The sequence below is a fragment of the Leucopleurus acutus genome (assembly GCF_964270905.1).
Source record: "Leucopleurus acutus genome assembly, chromosome: 3".
NCBI classification, from domain to species: Eukaryota; Metazoa; Chordata; class Mammalia; order Artiodactyla; family Delphinidae; genus Leucopleurus; species Leucopleurus acutus.
The window spans coordinates 138,783,664-138,806,563 of NC_139145.1; the positions used below are offsets into that span (position 1 = coordinate 138,783,664).

Consider the following 22,900-nt stretch of genomic DNA (forward strand, 5'->3'; position numbering starts at 1 on the left):
GGGTTTTTTGTTAGTGTTTTTGCTTGTTTGCTTATTTGTTTTCTAACACTGCCATACTTTCTGGTATGATAAGATGCTTCAGGAGAGAAGTAACTGTCTATTTTTAAGTTACGAAGTCAACCTGGTAATTGGGAGTACTTTATTATTAAGGTCATGGTCACGTGTCTGATTCCCTTAGGGAGTGAACATTCCTCAACTTTTTTCGTATAGACAATACTCCTAACTCAGGCCAGACGTATCACTAAAAAAGCTCATTGTAACAACTGCCATAAAGAATCTGGATGGAGAGTAGAGATATTAATAACTTAACTGTGTGTTTTATTTAAGTCAGTGTGCTATAAGGACCTGGGATTGATGGAGGAAGAGCTTTAAAAGTCTTGTTTTACTGATAGAGAGATATTAATAACTTAACTAAATATGTTCTCCCTAAGAAAATGTGCTATAAAGAAATGTGATTGATGGAGAAGAGCTTTTAAAAGCTTTGCTTAACTTCGAGGCTCACTTGATTGTTTCCATTAAACTATACACCCTCAAAGCAAGCAGATTTCATGGGACAAGGGAGAGCCTTTAAATGCAAATAACTTTCTGTCCCATCACATCTTTTTCTGTCAAATATTTGTTAGAATTTACAGTTTAAGTCAGAAAGTATTCACTGGAGGTAAAAGTTCCACAAAGACAAAAAAAATGAATGGATTCCTTCAAGTTAACAATAATACGAAATTATCTTCGCAGTGATATAATCAAGGCAGTTCCAAGGTGCACCTGGGTATGTGATGCATCATAGAAAAAGAATTGTTCATATAAATAAAGACAGTTTAATTGTTTGTAAAATTATTTTCTAAAATAAAAGGTAAGAAAACAATGGAGAGAAAAATTTGTAGAGTTCAAATCAAAAAAACATAGATGAAAAGATTATTTTATTATTTTTGTTTGAAAACTTATTTTCTCTGCAACATGATTTATTTTCAATTTCCTACACAGGATCCTTCTATGTCATTTTACACATGAAATCATTAACTTTGAAACAACAAATCTGATCATTTTAATGACATATTTCTGCCTTCTTTTAACTCATGTGCTTACCTTGGGTACCTTGAATGGTTCACCTTTTATCTTCATGTGTTTTTTTTTTTTTATTTTTGCGGTACGCGGGCCTCTCACTGTTGTGGCCTCTCCCATTGCGGAGCACAGGCTCCGGACGCGCAGGCTCAGCGGCCATGGCTCACGGGCCCAGCCGCTCCGCGGCATGTGGGATCCTCCCGGACCGGGGCACAGACCCGTGTTCCCTGCATTGGCAGGCGGACTCTCAACCACTGCGCCACCAGGGAAGCACTCATGTGGTTTTTATATGGAAATATTCTGAATAGTAAAAAACACATTTTTATATTACATGTAAGACTTGTTTCTCAAGCTATTGGCTTGAGAGAGCATTCTAAGAGTTTTAAATAGCCACTTCCCAACAGGAATATAAACTAGGCTTTGTGAACACTTTTTTTCCAATGCCAAAATTCCATCTTCCTTCTTTCCCTTTTTGCCCCCTTCCTTCCTTCTTTTCTTCTTTTTTCCTTCCTTCGGTCTACTCATACATGTATGCATATTTATTGAGCACTTACTGTAGTCCCCCACTCCCACCACAGCTCTTCAGCACCAGTTAAAATTGACCACAAATTGCCCTAGATATAGCTACCCATCGGGTCAACTGTGCGTTGTAGGGCTTGGATGATGCTGCACGAAGTACCATATGTTATATCCTTCTCTTCTTTTTGTTGTTATGTTCACTTGCTGGTTATAGCTCCTGATTTTTTTTTTTTTTTTTTTTTTTTGCGGTATGTGGGCCTCTCACTGTTGCGGCCTCTCCCGTTGCAGAGCGCAGGCTCCGGACGCACAGGCCCAGCGGCCATGGCTCACGGGCCCAGCCGCTCCGCGGCATGTGGGATCTTCCCGGACCGGGGCACGAACCCGCGTTCCCTGCATCGGCAGGCGGACTCCCAACCACTGCACCACCAGGGAAGCCCTATAGCTGCTGATTTTTAAATATTTTACCAGTCTCCATGAAACTCCACTGTTAGAGATACTTCTCTACTCTGCTGTACTCACAACATATTGTTGAGGATGAAACATCTTCTTTTGCATGTTGGACCCAAAATTCTGTGCCCTCTGCATCAGCTGGAAAATTTTTAACTATCCTAGAATAGTATCAGATTATTTTATGAAGAAGATTGAGGAAACTTTCTTTCCCAGTCTTGGAATCTAGAAGTTTCTATCACCAAAGCAGGAATTCAGATCTCAGACTCTTTTAATACCTCTGAATCTTTTTGCCCTTTTCCCCTCTCTTAGCAGAGGTGACTTCATTTTCTGTGTCTCTTAAGCAAGTTCACAAATTCAGGTCCAACCCTGTTCTTTTGGGGGCTCATTGGAGAAGATATTTCTGAGAAATGGCATTGTGATAAAATTTAGATTCCCATTGTTTATTCTGTTCTATATCTAACTTTCAGGATTAAAATTGGTTGGTCCCATATCCCTGTTTTGGTTCCTAGTGATAGCACTATGTCTAATCTGGACTAGAATCCACAGAATGAAATCAAACATATAAATCTCCTAATTTAGAATTGACCTGATCCCAGAAGTAAAACAAACAAACAATTTAGGAAAAGGAAAATATGGCCTCTGTCCAGTCCAAAACTTCCAATGGAAACCCAGGAGGTTTGGAAAGAGTAATTTTCTGATCTAACCCAGAAACAGATTGAATTTATAATTAGAGATTATAGTTAGAGTGTCTTTTGTGTAATGTGAACATCAAGTCTCCTTGCTTTAACGTGAATGACATTAAGAAAAAACATCAAAATACTGTTGGCATTTTGTTGGCAGGTGGGCCCTGGTTTCAGAACTCTAGTCAATAGGTACAAATTAGATTGTTCAACACAGTGGACCACAGAAGCTGTAACATCGTGGCTAATAGGAAGTGATGTGGCTTCTTTTCTTCATAAAAACAGATAAAAGGGAGACTAAAACTCTTCCACATTTTCGTTCTAATTTTATATAAAAAATAATAAATGAATGGGAAGTTATAAAATGTAAACTTGTATATATTTAATTCATATTTATTGATGTCTAATATATGCCTATACTACTCTATGTGCTGGGAATACAACATTTCGACACAATAATAAAACATGATCCCTGGTTTTGAAGAGATACATAGATTATTAGAATTTATGTGTTGTTGGTTCTTAATTTAAATTGCAGTGTTATGTTATGTATAGATTTTAATTTCATCACGTTTTTCTTCCTGATATGATTAATCTCTCTCTTAATATTTGTTTACTCTTGCCATCTTTAGGAGATAGTCAACTTCAACTGCCGAAAACTAGTGGCTACAATGCCTCTTTTTGCTAATGCGGATCCTAATTTTGTGACTGCCATGCTGAGCAAGTTGAGATTTGAGGTGTTTCAACCTGGAGATTATATCATACGAGAAGGAGCTGTGGGTAAAAAAATGTATTTCATTCAGCATGGTGTTGCTGGTGTCATCACAAAATCCAGTAAAGAAATGAAGCTGACAGATGGCTCTTACTTTGGAGGTTAGTAAAAAAAGAAAATATAACTGAGATGAAGTCTGATTTGCTCACAATATTTATCTTTATCAGAATTTTGGAGATGTCAGAATGTTGATTTTGGGGGTTTGAATATGGACTTGTATTTGAATTCTGATCAAAGTGTCTATAGCGTGTCAACTGAAAAAAATGCACAACCTAAAAGTTGAGAATTATGTTTTATTTGGCAGACAAAACTGAGGACTTAAGTCCAGGACACAGCATCTCAGTTAGCTCTGAGAGAATGTTCCAAAGAGGTAAGGGAGAAGCCAGTATATATAGGAGTTTTGTAACAAAGACCAGGTAGTAGGAACATTGAAAGATTACTGTTAATTAAAGAAAACCAGATATCTCAAGTTAAGGAATTTAGTGCTTTTCTATGTATGGAAAAATGCAAGAGTCTGGGCTCACTGAAATTATTCCCTTGATGTGCACCTCAGCGATCTGGAGCCAGTATCCTGTGCTTTCTCATCCTGAGTCTCCTCAGGGTGCACCATCTGGGGTGGCTGCAGCAGTTGACTGCTAGGTGGCAGGCATCCTTTTTCTATCCTGAGTTCCCTCAGAGCTCACCATAATGTAAGCGGCTGTAATGTGATGGCTCGATGGCTGCAAATCCTTTGTTTACTGATATGGCAAGCAACAGTTTTTCACTGCTAAGTGGTATGTTTTCACATTTCAGTGTCACACATTCAGTGCATGCGTATTTACTACTGTATTAGTTAGAGTATCCTTTCATCCTCTTAAACTGGAACCAAATAACAGTGGCTTAAACAGATCGAAAGCATATTTTTCTCTCACACAAAAGTCCCAGGAGGGTTAGATGGCTCTCCCCAAGACAGTTTTTAGGTACCCAGATTTCATTTATTTTGCTGGTCTGCCATCCTCTAGAGTGTTTTCCTCATTTATACGAGAGGAATTGGTTTCTCTCCACAATATGGACCACAGTATGGGGAGGAGGGGACAGAGGAAGGGAAGAGTGAGCAATTTCTCTTTAGATGTGTGCCCAGAATGGCCAACATCACTGCTATTCACATCTGATTGGCCAGAATTTAGTTACAAACGTACCTCTAAGTATAAGGAAGGCTGGGAAATGTAGCTTCTAGTTGAGTGGTGTATTAGTCAGTGTTCTCTAGAGAAACAAAACCAACAGGATATATATACACAAAAGGAGATTTATTGTGAGAAATTGACTCATGAATATGGAGGTTGACAAATGTTATGATCTGCTATCTGAAACTGAAAAACAGGAAAACTGGTCGTTTAATTCAGTCTGATTCCAAAAGCCTGAGAACCAACAGTGTAAATCCAATCTGAGGGCAGAAGATGAGATGAGACGTTAGCTCAAGCAGTGAGACAGGAAAAAAATATTTCTCCTTCCTCCTTTTTTTTCTATTCAGACCCCCAGTGGATTTTGAGGTTGCATACCCTGGAGAGGCCAATCTACTTTACTGAGTCCACTGATTCAAATACCAATCTCACCTAGGAATACCCTCACAGACAAACCCCAAATAATATTTTTCTGGGCAACCCATGGCCTGTCAAGTTGACATATAAAATTGACCATCACAAGTGGAATTTGCCTTGCTAAAAATTCTGACAATTTGAATTGTTTCCAACTTTTTACTATAATAAGATATATATTTATATTTGTGCAAATGTACAAAACTTACCTATGAGTTGAATTACTGGGTCAAAGACTATGCATATGTTCAAATTGAAATAAACATCAAATTATTTCTTTGATGAGACTGCCCCTTTCTACATGGCTTTGCCCATTGATCTTTTACTTTTATCCTCTTAATAAGTCAAATTGGCATCCCCTTAATATTTAGTTTGCACTTCCACTATTAATGGTGATGTTGAGGCATTTCTTCATAGATATGGATCATTTGTATTTTATTTTTCTGTTTCTATTTTTGCATATTTTTCTAATGTGTTGTTTGTCTTTTAAAAACCAATTTACAGAAACATCCCTAATGTATTTTTGATATGCTGTAACTATTTTCTCCAAAATTGTTACTACTTTTTTAACTTTCTAATTTTTCTTTCATCATTCTGTTTTTCATTATCGCTGATTTCATCTGAATCTCTCTCCTTTGCGTTAAGGCATTAGAGAGTTTGTGTTTCTTAACTGGGTTTTGTACACTGCAAAATTGTAAAAATGTTTTCCCTATTCTATATTTTATTTAGTTTCACTACATTTTTATTACTATTTTAACTTGTTAGAACAAGTTAGAAGAAGTGATGGCGAACAACTATTCATGTTTCTTAGTGCCAGTTCTGTTATAACATGAAAGACAGTGATTAATACCACAGTGTCAGGCATTGGCAAGCTTAATAGTTAACTATTACCCAATAGTCGGAAACTGAAATGTTTTCTTTAGAAAAAAGGCAGGAAATCTGCCTTCAAATAGTTGCGGGTTTATCCTACAAGAGAAATTCAAGTGAAACTCTTTTTCTTCTCATGAGTGAGAAGAAATGGTTCTTATTACTTTGTATTCATTCTTCACAGACTTTATAGTATGCCTGTAGAAGGCTTCTCAGTCAGAATTAATGGCTCCCAGCCCTGTGTCTCCATAGCTTCTCACAGCTTTCCAGGGTCCTGGTCTCAGTCTATCTCATATTGAAATTAACACTGTAGTTAGTTACCTATTTCCTTCTGATATTAGATGGCAAACAATGTGTGCATCAGAATCACTAGAGAAGCTGTTCACCCATCAGAGAGTCTGATTCAATAAATCCAGGCTAGAGATAATATCTTATTTGTTTGTTCATTAGAGAATAAACAACCAGTATATCTGATCCCCTAAAAATTGATAATGATAGAAAGTATTCAAATCAAATTAATAGGAATTGGGAACCAAACAATAAATTCATTTTGATTTTAAAATAATAATAACAATAACACACTGAGTTTAAGAAGATTTCTTCAGTAACAGCTGAAAAAAATTTATTGGGAAAGGTTTTAATTTTATCAAATGCTTTTTTGGAATTTATCAAAATGACCATAAGGTTCTTATCCATTAATCTATTGCAGCTGAGTAAACATATCAGCTCAAAATAATTAGCTTCTTTGACTTTCTCCTCATTCACTAAGAATAATTTTGAAGTTTTCATCTTTCCTCTTCTTCTTTGTCATGATTCTGCATTGCCTCATCAGCCTATTACACTTTTGTGCAGATTATGCTAAGAAAAAAAAGAGAAAATTAGGAAAAGCTAAGAACTTTAAAAAGTCTACTTTAGAAGGCACAGAGAATTAGTGTTTGAATGAAGAAAAAAAGAGAAATTGAAAACTGATGGAAATAAATAAAAGCTGATAGTAAGAAATAAAAGTATAGTCCAGCTTTGTGGGAAGGTAGTTTTGGGGAAAAGGTTTTTGAGGCAATTAATGGAGGTGTGACAAATACATGAAAGTTTAGAAAGGAATTTCTGAAAGTTGTTATTATGCATTAAGAATATATTTCTACATTTGACATGTGTTTTTTGAATTCAAAGGAGCTTTAATTACTAGACAATTATATTTGCTAATATGACAAAGACTGGAACATGTGCTTCTCTGGATTTATATGGATTAAACTATTAGTAAGGTCAGTTTCATTAGTGAATTCCTTGTATTGAACCATAAGATCATTTGGGGGATTAAAAACTGCTTTGTCATAATGTATTCTTTAACACATTGTAGCATCTCTATCTATAAGTGAGATTGGTCTGTAATGTTGTTATAGTGATTATTTTTGTGATCCCCTAGCTAGATGACTTTAGATGTAAGGTTTTCCTCACTTCTTAGAGAGAGCAAGAAAACTTTTAAAATAATGTTCTAGTTCTGTAAAAAATGCCATTGGTAATTTGATAGGGATTGCATTGAATCTGTAGATTGCTTTGGGTAGTATAGTCATTTTCACAATATTGATTCTTCCAAACCAAGAACATGGTATATCTCTCCATCTGTTTGTATCATCTTTAATTTCTTTCATCAGTGTCTTATAGTTTTCTGCATACAGGTCTTTTGTCTCCCTAAGTAGGTTTTTTCCTAGGTATTTTATTCTTTTTGTTGCAATGGTAAATGGGAGTGTTACCTTAATTTCTCATTCAGATTTTTCATCATTAGTGTATAGGAATGCAAGAGATTTTTGTGCATTAATTTTGTATCCTGCAACTTTACCAGATTCATTGATTAGCTCTAGTAGTTTTCTGGTGGTATCTTTAGGATTTTCTGTGTATAGTATCATGTCATCTGCAAACAGTGACAGTTTTACTTCTTCTTTTCCAATTTGTATTCCTTTTATTTCTTTTTCTTCTCTGATTGCCATGGCTAGGACTTACAAAACTATGTTGAATAATATGTTGTTCCTGATCTTAGAGGAAATATATTCTCTTTTTTAAGTATTCCTTAATTATCCTTTTTAATGTTCCCAGGACCAGTAGTGATGATTACTCTTTCATTTATGATGTTGATAATTGGTGTGTTCTCTTTTATTCTTAGCTAGCTTTCCTAGAAAAAATTTTAAAACCTTTTAAAGAACTAGATTTTGCTTTTATTGATTTTCTGAATTGTTTTCTGTTTTCAATTGTATTGATTTCTGCTCTAATTGTTGTTATTTCCTTATTCTTTGCTTTAGGCTTAAATTGCTCTTCTTTCCCTACTTTGCTAAGGTGGAAGCTTAGATCATGGATTTAATATCTTTCTTCATAATATATACGTATTTAATGCTATATGCTATAAAATTTTCTCTAAGCATTGCTCTTCCTGTCTCCTACAAATTCAATGTCATATTTTAATTTTCTTTAGTTTAAAATATTTGTTTAATTTCTATTGAGACTTTTTCCCTAACCTATATTCTATTAAAGTGTTCTAAACATTTGGGAATTTTCCAGCTATTTTGCTGTTGTTAATTTCTAGTTTAATTCTACTGTGGCCTGAGAATTTATTTTGTATGATTCCCATTATTTTATATTTGCTAAATTATAAATTTTATAGCTCTGTTTGTTGATGAATATTCCATGGAACTTAAGGAGAATATATATTCTGCTGTTATTGGATGGAGCATTCTATAAATGTCAATTAGATCAGTTTCACTGATGGTGTCACTCAGGCCAACTGCATCCTTGCTGATTTTCAGCAGCTTGATCTACTAATTAGTAAAAGAAGGGTGTTGAGGTCTCCAATTATAGTAGGGAATTTGTCTATTTCTCTTGCAGCTCTATCAATTTTTTCCTCAGGTATTTTGACATTCTATTGTTGGGTGCGTACATGTTTAGGATTGTTAGATCTTCTTGGAAAATTGACCCTTTTTCATTATGTAATACCCTGCCTTATTCCTGATCATATTCCTTGTCCTGAAATCTGCTTTGTCTGAAACTAATATAACTACCCCAGCTTTCTTTTGGTTAATATTAGCATGATATATCTTTTTATAGATAGTTACTTTTTTTTCAATTTTTTTTTGAGTGTGGTAAAATAGTCAAACATAAAATTCACCATCTTAGCCATCTATCTACTTCACATGTGATTCAGATACCTTAAAGTATTAGCAATTCTTCCCTCCTATCTCTTGGAGCATTGCTCTCATTAATTTCATTTAATTTATTTTATTTATTGTTACTATTATTATTTTAAACAAACAACTATATTTTAGATTAATTAAGGAAAAGAACAATAAGATATTTTATTTTTCCTTCATTTATTCCTTCTTCAACCTTACTTTCTTTCTCTAGGTCCAAGTTTCTGATCTATATTATCTCCTCCCACTTCAAGAAAATCTTTTAACATTTCTTACAGTTCAGGTCTGCTAACAGTGAATTAGCTTAGTTTTTATTTTTCTGAGAAAATTTTTTTCTCCTTCACTTTGAAGGATAATTTTGCTGAACATAGAATTCTACTTTGATGAGTTTTTTATGTTCAACATTTTAATATTTTGTTCTGTTTACCTTTGGTTTGTATGGTTTTCTACAAGAAGTTCACTGTAATTTTTATCCTTGTTCCTCCATAGGTAAGATGTTTTCCCTCCTCTGGCTTCTTTCAAAATTTTCTCTTTGGTTTTTTGCAGTTTGAATATGATAGCCTAGGTGTACTTTTTTTTTTGGTCTGAGCTTCCTGAATCTGCGTTTGTCATTAATTTTTAAAATTCTCAACCATTATTACTTCAAAATTTTATTCTGCTTTGGTCTCTTTTCTCCTTATAGAATTTAAATTATGCATGTGTCACATCTTTTGTAATTGCCCCACTTTATGGCTCCACTGGCTTCTGCTCCAGTGAACAGATCTGTTGTGACACTCTAGATTCATGTCTCTCCAGATATTTGGTTGGTCATTTGTTCTGAAACCTGAGTCTCTGATGGGTCCAGGATAAGTCATTGCTTTTAGGTTTGTACAGCTTTTTCTTGTCAGAAAGAAGGGAGTGATATCTTCCAATCATGTCGAAACTAAAACCAGAAGTCCCTTCTTATTTGTTTAATCTCCTCTGGATCTCTATGCCTTTTCTCATCCTAATATTGTACTTTTTTATTAAAAAATTTTTTTTCAGAATTACTTATATTAAATATTTGTTTTTTCAAAGAAATAGTTTTTACTTTTGCTTTTTATTTCAGAAATTTCTATATTTTTCTGTATTAAATCTATTCTTTCATTTCATTTTAGCTTTTGCTTTTTTTCTTTTAGCTTCTTGAGTTTAAAAACTAGTGTATTTATTTTCAACCGCTCTTCATGTTTGATGACTGCAATTTATAGTACACGTAAATCTGGCTATACTGCTTTGGTTAAATTCCATTGCATTTTTAATATAGTGATTCAATATTGCTTTTTAAAAATAGATTACACTTTCCATCTGGATTCATTGTATAGTACATGAGTTATCTTTTATTTAAATTCTTTTTAAAAATTTTAAATGGAAACATTTGGGGATGGAATGGTGGAGAGAAAAGAAACACATATAATATGTTTGAATAGGAGAATTACAGAATATCAAAGATGTTAGATAAATTGTATTGATAATACATGATGTGTAAGAAAGATGAGATTTATTTTAAAAGGGGAGAGAGGTTGTCTTCAATTGCTAAATGTAATTATAAATACCAAAATGTAATTCTATATAAAATATATTTTTTCTCCATCCTCCTTCTAAATTTTTAGGACATAAATGATCAGTTCTAAATTTAGCTTTATAAAATTACTGATGAAGTTATCCCTTATTTTAACCATTTAACAAATATTTCCTCTATAGTTTATTCCTATTAGTCAAATATCTACTTATTCAACCCAACTCACTTCAGTAAGAAATTCTGTAAAATAATACTTTGTTTGGGTTCAGTGCTTTTAGTGTCATTCATATTTTTACTATGGTGACCTCAAATGGCTATTAGTGGACCTGTCCTTTGATGGACAGTTAATGGAAGAAAAAAAAGGTCTGTATTACTTTCAGTTCTTTTACACATACAGTGGATATTTGTTCAATGTAAACACCAAAGAAGGTAAAGACTGTTAGAATCTAATAATAACAACTTGTATTTATTTAGCATGTTAGGGTTTACAATTTATACCTCTTTAAATATCTAATATGAAATTTTGAAATTGATAGAGCAGACTTTTGTAGTACACTAAGTTTACATTTGCGTCAGCTGAGCATGGCAAGTTCACAGTACTTTTAAGCAGAAGAGTCTGGGATCAACTGAGTTATGTTTTCCAATCTTCTAAAGTGTCTGAACTGAGTAAACATAATCAGTGCACAGAACACACTCCCAACTAAATGACAAGCAAAATATTGAGATAAGGAGGCATTCAAAGATCAAATTCAGAGTTTTGTGTTCTGTACCTAACTTCCTAACTTGATTTATTTCTACAATAATATAAGACTATATTTCTAGATATACATATATATCCATATATATATATATAGTATATTATGTATATGTATATATACACATATATATGCATATGTATTAACCCAGAAAGGTTTTTTTTTCCTTTTTCTGGGGACGTGGGAGATAGAATGTGTCAGATTAACCCATGCGTCATTGTATTCAGTGTTCTTACCGAGAGTCCCAAGTAATGTTCTAGGAGACAGAGTGGAAGAAAATGAATATATGATAATTGCCTGCCGTGCATTAGGCAGGTTTATGGGTCCTAGGGATACAGCATTGAGCACAATAGGCCAAATTATCCACAGTCATGGAGCTTATATTTTACTGGATACTTACATTTTAGAAACAAGAATGTAATAAAGAAACCTAGAAATTACTGAAGTAGTAAACCACATTACCAGATGGTTATAAATGCTTCCTGGAAAATTAAAGCAAGGAAGAAGGATATGGAAATCCTCCTTGCCCATACAGCCAGGTGGGGATTAGCATTCAGGCATGTGGGATTACATAGGAGTTGTAGGCTTCCTATTGAGAGTGATGGAGAATGGGGATTAAAAAACCTAATGAGATTGGTCCTCATGGCTCAGGCCAGGTGGATGATGAGTTTGGGGTGCTTAAGAAGTGAGGGTCTTGCTTGTAGGAAAAGTCTCCTTCTTGTCTCCTCCTATGAGGAAAGTTTTTATAATTCTCTTTTTACATATGAGGGAAATGGGCCTCGGAGACGTTAACCTGGCAAAGGCCATGTACCTGAAAAGGGACAAAGCCAGGTTCCAAACTCAGCTATGAATCTGAACCCAAAGCCTGTGTTTTCTCCACTGTACCTCACTGCTTCCTAGGAGAGGGCATGATGCTCCCCTAGGATATAACCTTTAAACATGAGTACACCTTATCTTCTCTTCAGAGCTATCCATGGCCCTTTTTTTTTTTTTTTTTTTAGCGGTACGCGGGCCTCTCACTGTTGTGGCCTCTCCCGTTGCAGAGCACAGGCTCTGGACGCACAGGCTCAGCGGCCATGGCTCACGGGCCTAGCTGCTCCGTGGCATGTGGGATCTTCCCGGACCGGGGCACGAACCCGTGTCCCCTGCATCGGCAGGCGGACTCTCAACCACTGCGCCGCCGGGGAAGCCCCATGGCCCTTTTATAAATGCATTTGTTAAGCCAGTTTGTAATTTATTCATATGTTCCACCTGACCCTCCTATTAAAGTAATCATATCATTAATATATGATCCACTAAGATAAAATGCCATTAGTATACATATTAAAATTTCAAATAATGTATCTTTGTATTCGATAGTTCATGATTTTAAAGAAAAGCTTTTGTTTTTCTAATATGTTTCATCGTTAATATTTCTGTCCACTCACCTCATAGCAGTTGTCTTTCCACACCAAAGTGTTCCAGTTGATTCAATCTCTTGACTTTGCTTCTTTCAAAATGTTTGTCCCATAAGTTCTTCTTACAGTATATTAGTGTACAATAAAGCCACCAGAAAGAAAATACTTCCCATGATGCTTGCCATTACATCATTTGGTATTAAATGCTGCTTAATCATGTCTAACATTTTGCCAACTTAAGGAGACTGCCAGTTACTTTATGTAGTTAGAGTACATATTTATCATGTTTATGCCTCAAATCACTTGGCCAGATTAAAATCACCTGGCTTGTTTTTTGTTTTTTTTTTTTTGCGGTACGCGGGCCTCTCACTGTTGTGGCCTCACCCATTGCGGAGCACAGGCTCCAGACGCGCAGGCTCAGCGGCCATGGCTCACGGGCCCAGCCGCTCCGCGGCATGTGGGATCTTCCCAGACCGGGGCACGAACCCGTGTCCCCTGCATCGGCAGGCGGGCTCTCAACCACTGTGCCGCCAGGGAAGCCCTCACCTGGCATTTTAAATAAAGAGCTGCAGGTTTGGAAAAGCACAGGCAATCCCTGTCTTGGTGACTATTCATTATTTGTAAGAGGACTAAAACATCTGCCAATCCACAGATTACTCCACTTCCAGTCCATTGTATATTTCTAAAAGCTGTTACTGATTTTCTAGAAGATGTGAGGAATCTGTTGATAATAAGTTACAACTTGATTAGTTCAATTCTCCCATTATATTTATGAGGAAGAAGAGGCAGGAGCAGAGAAAAACAATGAATCTTCTTAAAGATTTTGTTTGTTTGTTTTCTTTTGCTTCCTCATTTGTTTTCTCCTCAGGCCAGGCTAATGAAATATTTGATTCAACACTGATAAGACAAATTTATTGGATCTTTTTGCAGGTCCTATCCCACCTAGAAATACCAGATAATGTACAACCACAGGATGAACCTTTGCTAAACCATTGGGTTGATAAAGGTGTTAATCCCCATCTATATCTTCGCCTTATTGTTCTATGATTCTATAGTCATGTGTAAATACATCAATGCATAATAAAGGATTAAATCCAAATGTCTGAGACACTTATGAAAATCAGGATGAGCATTAAGACATTTTACTTTGAAGTCATGAAGTCTTTCCCTCTTTAATAAAATAGAAAAGGAGGAAGAGGTAAAAGAAAAGGAAAACGAAAAAGTCCTTATTATAATTCTGGGTTCTCCTGTATTCTTGTGGTTTTTCACAAGGCACCACCTTTGGAGCTTTTATAATTAGAGAGGCCAGGCCATATCTTGAACCTACTAAAATAAAAACTCTATAAGGCAGGGAATTGCCTGGCAGTCCAGTGGTTAGGACTGCATGCTTCCACTGCAAGGGGCATGGGTTCAATCCCAGGTCAGGGAACTAAGATCCCACAAGCAACCGTGCCCAAAAAAAAAACAACTCTGTAAGGCGAGTGTACTTTCTAATTTCTAATGCGTCATTCTAATCCATGCATTTCATTTCTAAAATGCGCCTCTGCTTAGTTCCTAAATTTCAGTATCTATCAAAAACTGGGGTAAATGATTTTAGTGAAAAGTATGGGGTTCTGTTGCAAGGTAAAACAAATCTAGCAGGTTATGATTCACTTTAGAATATAAAGTTGTTTTGAATATTTTAAAATATTCTTTCTCCTTCTTTTGAAAACAAAAATTGTGAAGCTTTGATTACCAATTCTCTTTGGTATTCACATTTTACTTGTATTATTCAAATGCTAACTTCTGTAACAATAAATTCTGTAATGCTCTTAAGGGAATTTCTGGTAATAAAGAACAGATGGAAGACTTTTTTTTCACTTTGTATGCATAGCTCAGGGGGTAGAAAGAAGCAGGGCTTTCTATCAAGCATAACTGGAAGAAAAACTTTTTTAAGCAGAATATACATCACCAATAAGGATAGTCTAAGAAAAAACTATCTCCTGGATTGATGTTTTCTTTAAGGGTTCTCCTTAAAGTAAATCTGCATTAGTGATTTGACAGTGACCAATGGGCCTCTTATTTTGAAGCGCAACATTTCCCATTCATGCCTGTATCCCAGGATTCCAGAAGAGGAGGCTTCAACCCTAAGCTCTTTGTGCTTTCATTCATTTGCAGCTATTCCTCTTTTAAGAAGTTTCATCTGAATTGTGTCCCTTGCCCTTTATATGAAGAATAATACACAAATTCTTTAACAAAATCTCCATAACCCTATGCAATCTGGCCCAATTTATTTTCCTAATCTCAATGCATATCTTTCCCTCCAGATACCCTTAAACCAACCCCCCAAGACTACTAGTTCTTATATTGGCAAAGAACAAAAGTTGCCTTTGCAGAGATTGATCCCTTTGATTTAAAAAATAAGACAAAGCAAAATAAAGCAAAAAACCCTCTCCACTTTTCAGGCTGACACTTTGCTTCTCGTATTTTTTTAAGACACCACTCAAATGTTAGTTTTTTAGTCTCTCCCAGGCAGATGTTTTGTTCTTTCTGCTTTCATAACACTTTGACCTTAACCTATTATTGAGCTGTTTTTATTATAATTTTATATGTCAGTCTTCCATATTAGATTATGAATTTTCTGAGCTTTGACACTATAATTTTTTCCAATTCAAATATACAGCACCAAAAAACAGTGCTTGAACTCTCACACAAACTCAAGGAGAACTTGTACAATGAGTCAATGGATGAATGGATGGATGGATGAATGTATTTTCCCTTGTCCCTACTGTTTATCTCTATCTCTTCTGCTGTGTCTCCAGCCCTAGAATAAGAAAAGCAGTCAAACATCCCATTCACTTTGGCATTATGCTGTGCTAAAACTCATTACCTTTATCTCAAGATAGGAAACCAATACAAATAATAATGATAAATTATAAACCAAACTAAATGAAACACAAGGCATTACCTATTTCTGAGAAATTCAGTGTTAGTATTTTAAATTACCTTCTGTCTAATTTTAAATGAATCTCACCATATTAGGGATCAGATAATATGGTTCTAGAATTTAAAACAATAGAATCTAGAGTAATGTAGAAAAGTAAAGTAGAAGTAAAGTAGAAGAAAAGTAAAGTAGAAACTTTATGTGGTGATGGAAATCTTCTCTACTTAATACTGTTCAAAAAGTAGCCACAGGTCATGTGTAGCTGTTGAGCATTTGATGCTAGTGCAACTGAGGAATTTAATGTTTCCTCTTGCAGTTAATTTAAATTAAATATAAATAGCCATATGTAGCTAGTGCCCACTACACTGGATGGGGTGAAAGGGCTTTACAAGGCAATTGTATCTAGACTAGTACAATGTATAAGAGTGTTATCGTTCCTCTATTATTATCTTCTTAGAAATTTTCCAATCTTCCAAAACAATCTTTATTTCATGTTAATCCCCAAATATTCCTAAAGGTTAATTTATCTCATAAATGGAATAAATTATATTGCTCTTCCTTCTTTCTTCCTTCCTTCATTCTTTCCTTTTTTCTTTCACATGTATATTTTGAAAATCTTCAACATTCCAGACAGAATTCTAAGTATTTGTCATAAAGTATTAAATAAGATAAAAACGCTAGAATTCATGGATATTATACTTTTAATACCCTTTTTTCTTTCATATATTATTTATACTCATTTTCTTATTTTCTTTCCATCTCAAATTTTTCTCTGTGATTTATTTACAACATTTATGTAAAAGATGCACAGAAACTACATGTTTTTTATGTTTTTATTTGTATCTTCATCGTTAGCACATTCCCTGATATATCTTTTTTATTGAATAAATATTTGTGGCATTGAGTCTAACTTTAATTGAATAATATTCTATATCATGAAGTCGGTGATCAAGGTTTTTTTTTGTTTGTTTTGTTTTTTCTGTACATGGGCCTCTCACTGTTGTGGCCTCTCCCGTTGTGGAGCACAGGCTCTGGACGCGCAGGCTCAGCGGCCATGGCTCATGGGCCCAGCCGCTCCACGGCATGTGGGATCTTCCCGGACCAGGGCACGAACCCGTGTCCCCTGCATCGGCAGGCGGACTCTCAACCACTGAGCCACCAGGGAAGCCCGGTGATCAAGCTTTTAATAAATGATCTCTCTTCATATTTCTTTTCAATTTTTCAAACATAAAATTATGGTGTCTGCTCTTCCTTGTTTCTCCTATCAATTTGTAACAGACGTCATAAATGTAAACCACATCATTACACTCTGTATTTTGGTAATACTTTACTTAGTGCTGAATAGAGTAGCAAGATTTCTTCTTGGTTACTTCTTTCAGTGCTCTTGGCTTTGTTCTTTTATTTTGCTCTCCAGCCTCACATTTAGCTTTCAGAGACTCAATACACATCGATAAGACCTTCTTGCCCTACTTCAGCAGATCTGTTCACCCCCTGTCCCAACCTGGTGTGATGAATGAACTAACGTTAGTAAAGTACTTTGAGTTCTTTGGATTAAAGTTGTGCAAACTATTAGTCTGTTGTGACACTTTCTTTAAGGATCATTATCATACTTCATTGTATTTGTGGAGTCTAGGAGAGAAAACAAGAGAGAAGCCTGTCTTTGAGTAGGCATATTCTATAAAGTATAAAAGTACAGCAACAGCATGGAAAGAGCTGGAGTTCAAGTTTTTATTTTTAACATTACCTTGTTTTCCTCTCACCTTTTCTATTCTATACTATCAGCCCAGAGTGGGGTGAGGTGAAGTAAGACCATCTTTCTGTGGGAATAATAAGTGCTATCTTTTGAGGCATTAGGTATACATTTGGAAGCAATTAAAATTTTTATGATGTTCTCAAAGTCATATTTTTATCCTATGAAAGAGTTAACAGGTATGCATGTGAAACATGCTGGGCTCTTTATCATAATGTATTATTTCAGTGTAAAACATTGTTGAGGTCTTATTTGATAAACGCCCCCAACACATAGTGATTATGATCTTAAAAAGTCCATTCTTTTAACAGGGTCATTTGGAGTGATGTCCTGTGGTTAGTTCATGCGCATAATTGCTGGTGGACAGATGGATATGTTCTCACTCTGTCCTCATTTCAACTCTGTCTCTAGCTTGCTCCTTTTCTATGTGACCATCCACTTGGGCTGATAACAGAGGCCTTTTATTCGGTGCCCAGGTTTTATTTACTCTTAAATTTAGACCCTCCCTTCAAGTCTGAAGGTCCACATTGCTGAAACTATACAACTACTATATAACTAGGCATCACCTATTGAACTGTGCATGATATGCAATTTAAAAGGTTATGTCTGAGTAGCTTAAGCATATTTCATTGCTTGACTGTTCCCCTGTCATAATATTGCAAATCAAATGATCAAATTCTATCTTTAGGAACAAAACTATAAGAGGATTAGGAAGCAACATGATGTGGCAGAGTACTCAGCATCCACAGAACCAGGTACTAATCCCATGTCTGTCAATAAGACCCAACCCAACTGCATGTCCCCAGGCATCCTGTTTAACATTTTAGGGCTTGGGATCAACATCAGTAAAATGAGGTTATTAAAATAGACACTATCTGCAGCCTTCCAGGTCTATGATTCTGTTGGAATGGGACGACTTTGGGAAGCATCTCCTTTTTTGCCAGCTTGCTTGTTTTAATAGCTTTCTGAGTATCTAAAATATAGTCTTGCTTATTCTCGAGTCCACGGTATTTTTGAAGTACTATCACTGAGGATATTTTTTAGGACAAGACCCCAGCATTAAAAAAATGGAGGCAGGTGATATCTGTGATGATTCATATTCTAGTGGATGCAAATTAACTACAACTCTTTTTCATAGTAGTGAAAATATAGAAAGTATCAGGGGCTGGTTGTGAAGCTCTTTGAAGTGTGACAGAAGGATACTGTTTAAGAGTGTAGGTGTTAGAGTTGGGTCTTGAGATGCTGTTGGGGTTTGAGAAAGTCTCCAGTCTTCTCCATGTCCCTGTTTCCAAATCAGTAACATCAGGATAATAATAATTTCTACCTCATTTAGCTGGCTTAGAAGACTAAGTAACTTAACATACACAGAATGCCTATAATGGCACCTGGAACATAATGTGTGCTATGATGTTAGGTAGCAACAAAAGCCACCAGGCTTGTGTCGTATAGAGCAGCAGACACATGTGTACGACATTACTGAGGTATTCTTGAATAGGTGCTCATGTCAAGTTAATCAACACTAAGGAATCTAATAATCAATATGTATATTCTCCTGAGTCACTGTTAGTTAGTCTTAATGCAAAAGCAAAGAAATTCATGAGAAATCAATTTGTGTGTATAGTGGAGGGTGAGGATATGAGGATGAAATAAATAACCTGAAAGCCTTTTCAAATTAAAGGTAACCTCAACTCGGAAAATCCTAATTCCCTCATTGTATATACACAAGTGTGTGTGTGTGTGCATATGCACACACACACCCCCAAGAAATAATACTTAAGATTTCATAACATCCAAATTCTCCAAATAACCGGAGTTTAATGTGCCAGGCATTGTACCAATTTCAAATGTATCATATAACTCCACATTAGATTAGCATAACTATAAAAGTATATAATCTTTATCATTTTCAATATGAATTTCCCAAATGCATTAGAAGGGAAATGGAAGAACAGACATATAGTTTTCAAAAACTAAATTATTCAGAAACGTTTTTGTAAAATTTGGAATTAGGAGGGATGCATTATCTCATTCCCTTGTGCAAATGAAGAGTCTAAGAGGTACCTGGGCCACAGAGATTGGTGGTGACAGGGATGGACTGTCACTTTAGGCCACTGCTCTTCACACAGTAACAGGTGCGTTATCTGCAAGTTGTTACAATGTTATTGCTTTATAACATTTCAGAAAACAAGAATTCTTTCCTGTTAGATTGAATTGTGAAACACATCGCACACATACACACACACCTACAATTCCTTCTTCCTAGCCTATTGCTAAATAATCTGCATTTACTAATTCTAAGCATGCTCCACTTAAGTGTGATTGTTTTGACCTATCTGTTATCCGTGGAGATACTACACCATGGTCAAATTTACTTAGAAGGGAAGAGTGAAATTACCGGTCAGAATAGTTCAGCAAAAAGAAAAGGAAGTGGGAAAAGTTTAGTCACTTTAAATTGCTTTTCATCACCTATTTTGTAGGGTATAGTAAATTTATTGAAATATTTTAATATCCTTAGCAAATTAAAAATGCCAGAAGTATTTAAAAAGTTTCTTTGTACCTCATACTATAAACACATTAACAACACTTGATGTTTCAGGGGCATGCAGTGAGTGGTTCCCTTTGCTGGGATATGTATGGGTGCCCCAAAGGAAGGAATCAAGGTTCCAAGGATGTGTCTAAATATTCTTGATGTTAGCGAGTCAACTAACAGCAACTCATACTTACACAGTCACACTGCACTGAATGAGAACATTAATTAAAGTCTAGTACAGATCAGACTCCTTAAAGGAAGAACATCTGAAATCTTAATTGAATCTATTGCACAATGCAATTGTTCACTTATTAATTTAGTTCATATTTATTTATCCTCTTATTGTAAGGACTTAATATGAGCATGTTAAAAGTTCTTGTTTCCTTGGAGTTTATGAGATACTTGTAGTTGTAAAACAATCGCCAATGTTTCCTGCCTCAACAAGAAACTGGAAGTATTGGTACTGAAATCATTTTTATATGAGTAATATGCATGTATGTACATGTACTGTTATAAGTTGGAGAGGAGAGATGCTACAATATCAGTGTTTGGACTCATAATTTTTGACAGGTTCTTTTTAAAGAAACAATATAAATGGATAAGTGTATCATTATTATTATCATTATAACTTTACCAGTGAGAAAGCAACCAAAATAGCACTTCCATATCTTGTGTTCTATATATCTTCCCCTTTTCCTATCTAATTAGGAAGGAAGTGAGCTAGAGAAAAGTTGATTCCTAGTTTCTGAGAATCTTGACCTGGTCTAGCTTATTTTTTGGCTTCAGTGCCTTTAGTACTGCAGCATTCTGGTTATAACTGCATAGTTCAGAGTAAAGAAAGGACTTGAACTAAGCCATTTGATCATTCTAGAGTCTGAATTATCTGATTTGACTTTATCTTGGGTTCAATTAAACACACAGGTGCCTGCTCATGTCCTTGCATTGTGTGAACACAGCTTTACCAAGACACTGTGTTATAGATGGAGGTTAATTTTCTTTTTTTTTTTTTAACATCTTTATTGGAGTATAATTGCTTTAAAATAGTGTGTTAGTTTCTGTTTTATAACAAAGTGAATCAGCTATACATATACATACATCCCCATATCTCCTCCCTCTTGTGTCTCCCTCCCACCCTCCCTATCCCACCCCTCTAGGTGATCACAAAGCACCGAGCTGATCTCCCTGTGCTATGTGGCTGCTTCCCACCAGCTATCTATTTTACATTTGGTAGTATATATAAGTCCATGCCACTCTCTCACTTCGTCCCAGCTTACCCTTCCCCCTCCCCGTGTCCTAAAGTCGATTCTCTACGTCTGCATTTTTATTCCTGTCCTGCCCCTAGGTTCTTCAGAACCATTTTTTTCTTAGATTCCATATATATGTGTCAGCATACAGTATTTGTTTTTCTCTTTCTGACTTACTTCACTCTGTATGACAGTCTCTAGGTCCATCCACCTCACCACAAACAACTCAATTTTGTTTCTTTTTATGGCTGAGTAATATTCCATTGTGTATATGTGCCACATCTTCTTTATGCATTCATCTGTCGATGAACACTTAGGTTGCTTCCGTGTCCTGGCTATTGTAAATAGAGCTGCAGTGAACACTCTGGTACATGACTCCTTTTGAATTATGGTTTTCTCAGGGTATATGCCCAGTAGTGGGATTGCTGGGTTGTATGGTAGTTCTATTTTTAGTTTTCTAAGGAACCATAGGTGGAGGTTTATTTTCTTACTAGACATGACTTCTTTGAGCTGCAATAAGATCAGCTGTGGAAGGACAAGAGAGTATTACAGTAAAGAATAATATATATTACAGGATTTCAAAATGCTTCTGCTCCAGACAGATAATCTTACATGGAAAATTTCAGGCAAGCTAAATTAGGGAAAATAACTGTACTTGAGCAAATACATTCTGAAAGTATCATTTTGCATCTTGAGCTTGTCCTGAGGAATATATTATTGAGAGATCAAGAAAGAAAATTTAAAAATTGAATCATAACTCCTCTCCCTTAAATAGGAACTTTATCCAGTAAAAGTTTGCTGTTGTCCAAAACCTTAGTTGTTATAAATTCCTAAACTATGCAGTTGCTTAAAAACTTAAATTTGCCTTTTGTAGGTCTCCCCAAAACAATAAGGAGAGTTCATCAGAGAAAATTGGGAATGACTGGTGTCTGATATCTCATGTATAAGGGAATCATAGAATCCAGCTGAACAAATCCTAGGTTGTTTCCGGTTTATGGAGCCCTTCTGAATCACTCGTTTGTCATAATTACCATGTTTTTGTGTGAATATAGCCTTATACCTTGCAGTTTTGCTGGAAGGTATGTATTGTTTTAGAGGAAAAAAATCAACATCCCTGCCATCATTAATTTGAACATCTTCGAGCCAAACCCTTTTGTCACTAAAACTGTGAAAAAAGAGAAACAGGTGATAATTGGTGTTGGCTACATTTTCAGATTGTTGTCTTGAGATTTTTCTCAGAGACCGCAGCAACAAGTAAGAAGTCAAAATATAGAAACCTTTAGTAACTGAAAGCTGAAAAGATTCAGTAAAAATATTTTAGTGGAATACCCTTCCTAATTAAATTTAGTGTCTTTAAAGTGTCTAACTCTATAGGGCTTCAGGAATACCTAAGAATAAACCTAATTCCCACCAGCTTCTGAGTGAGAAGTCTATAATGATATAAGAAGAGTGAAAATGAGAGAAACAAATGGCACCAGGGGATGTGAAATTTCATTTCCAGCCCAGAGGATAACAATTTAGAAAGATCTTGGATTTGATGCTCAGTTCTTTGCATTTGCTGTTTTCATTGGCTCAACTTGTGCCTGAACCAAATTCCTGAGGGCCTGAGAGGAGCCAGGAGAGGGAAGAGGTAGAGCCCCACGTGAGAGGGAAATGATTATTCTGTGAAA

At 35.5% G+C, this 22,900-nt stretch overlaps 1 protein-coding gene across 1 annotated transcript in view; it reads left to right on the forward strand.

The window, feature by feature from the left end:
* HCN1 (hyperpolarization activated cyclic nucleotide gated potassium channel 1) overlaps positions 1–22,900 on the forward strand; it is a gene marked incomplete at both ends in the record, with an annotated part of 364,544 nt that overhangs the window by 314,787 nt on the left and 26,857 nt on the right. Inside the window, one exon of the mRNA XM_082836084.1 lies at positions 3,341–3,581. Within this exon, the coding sequence (XP_082692210.1) occupies positions 3,341–3,581 (241 nt within the window). The remainder of the gene's footprint in view (positions 1–3,340; positions 3,582–22,900) is intronic.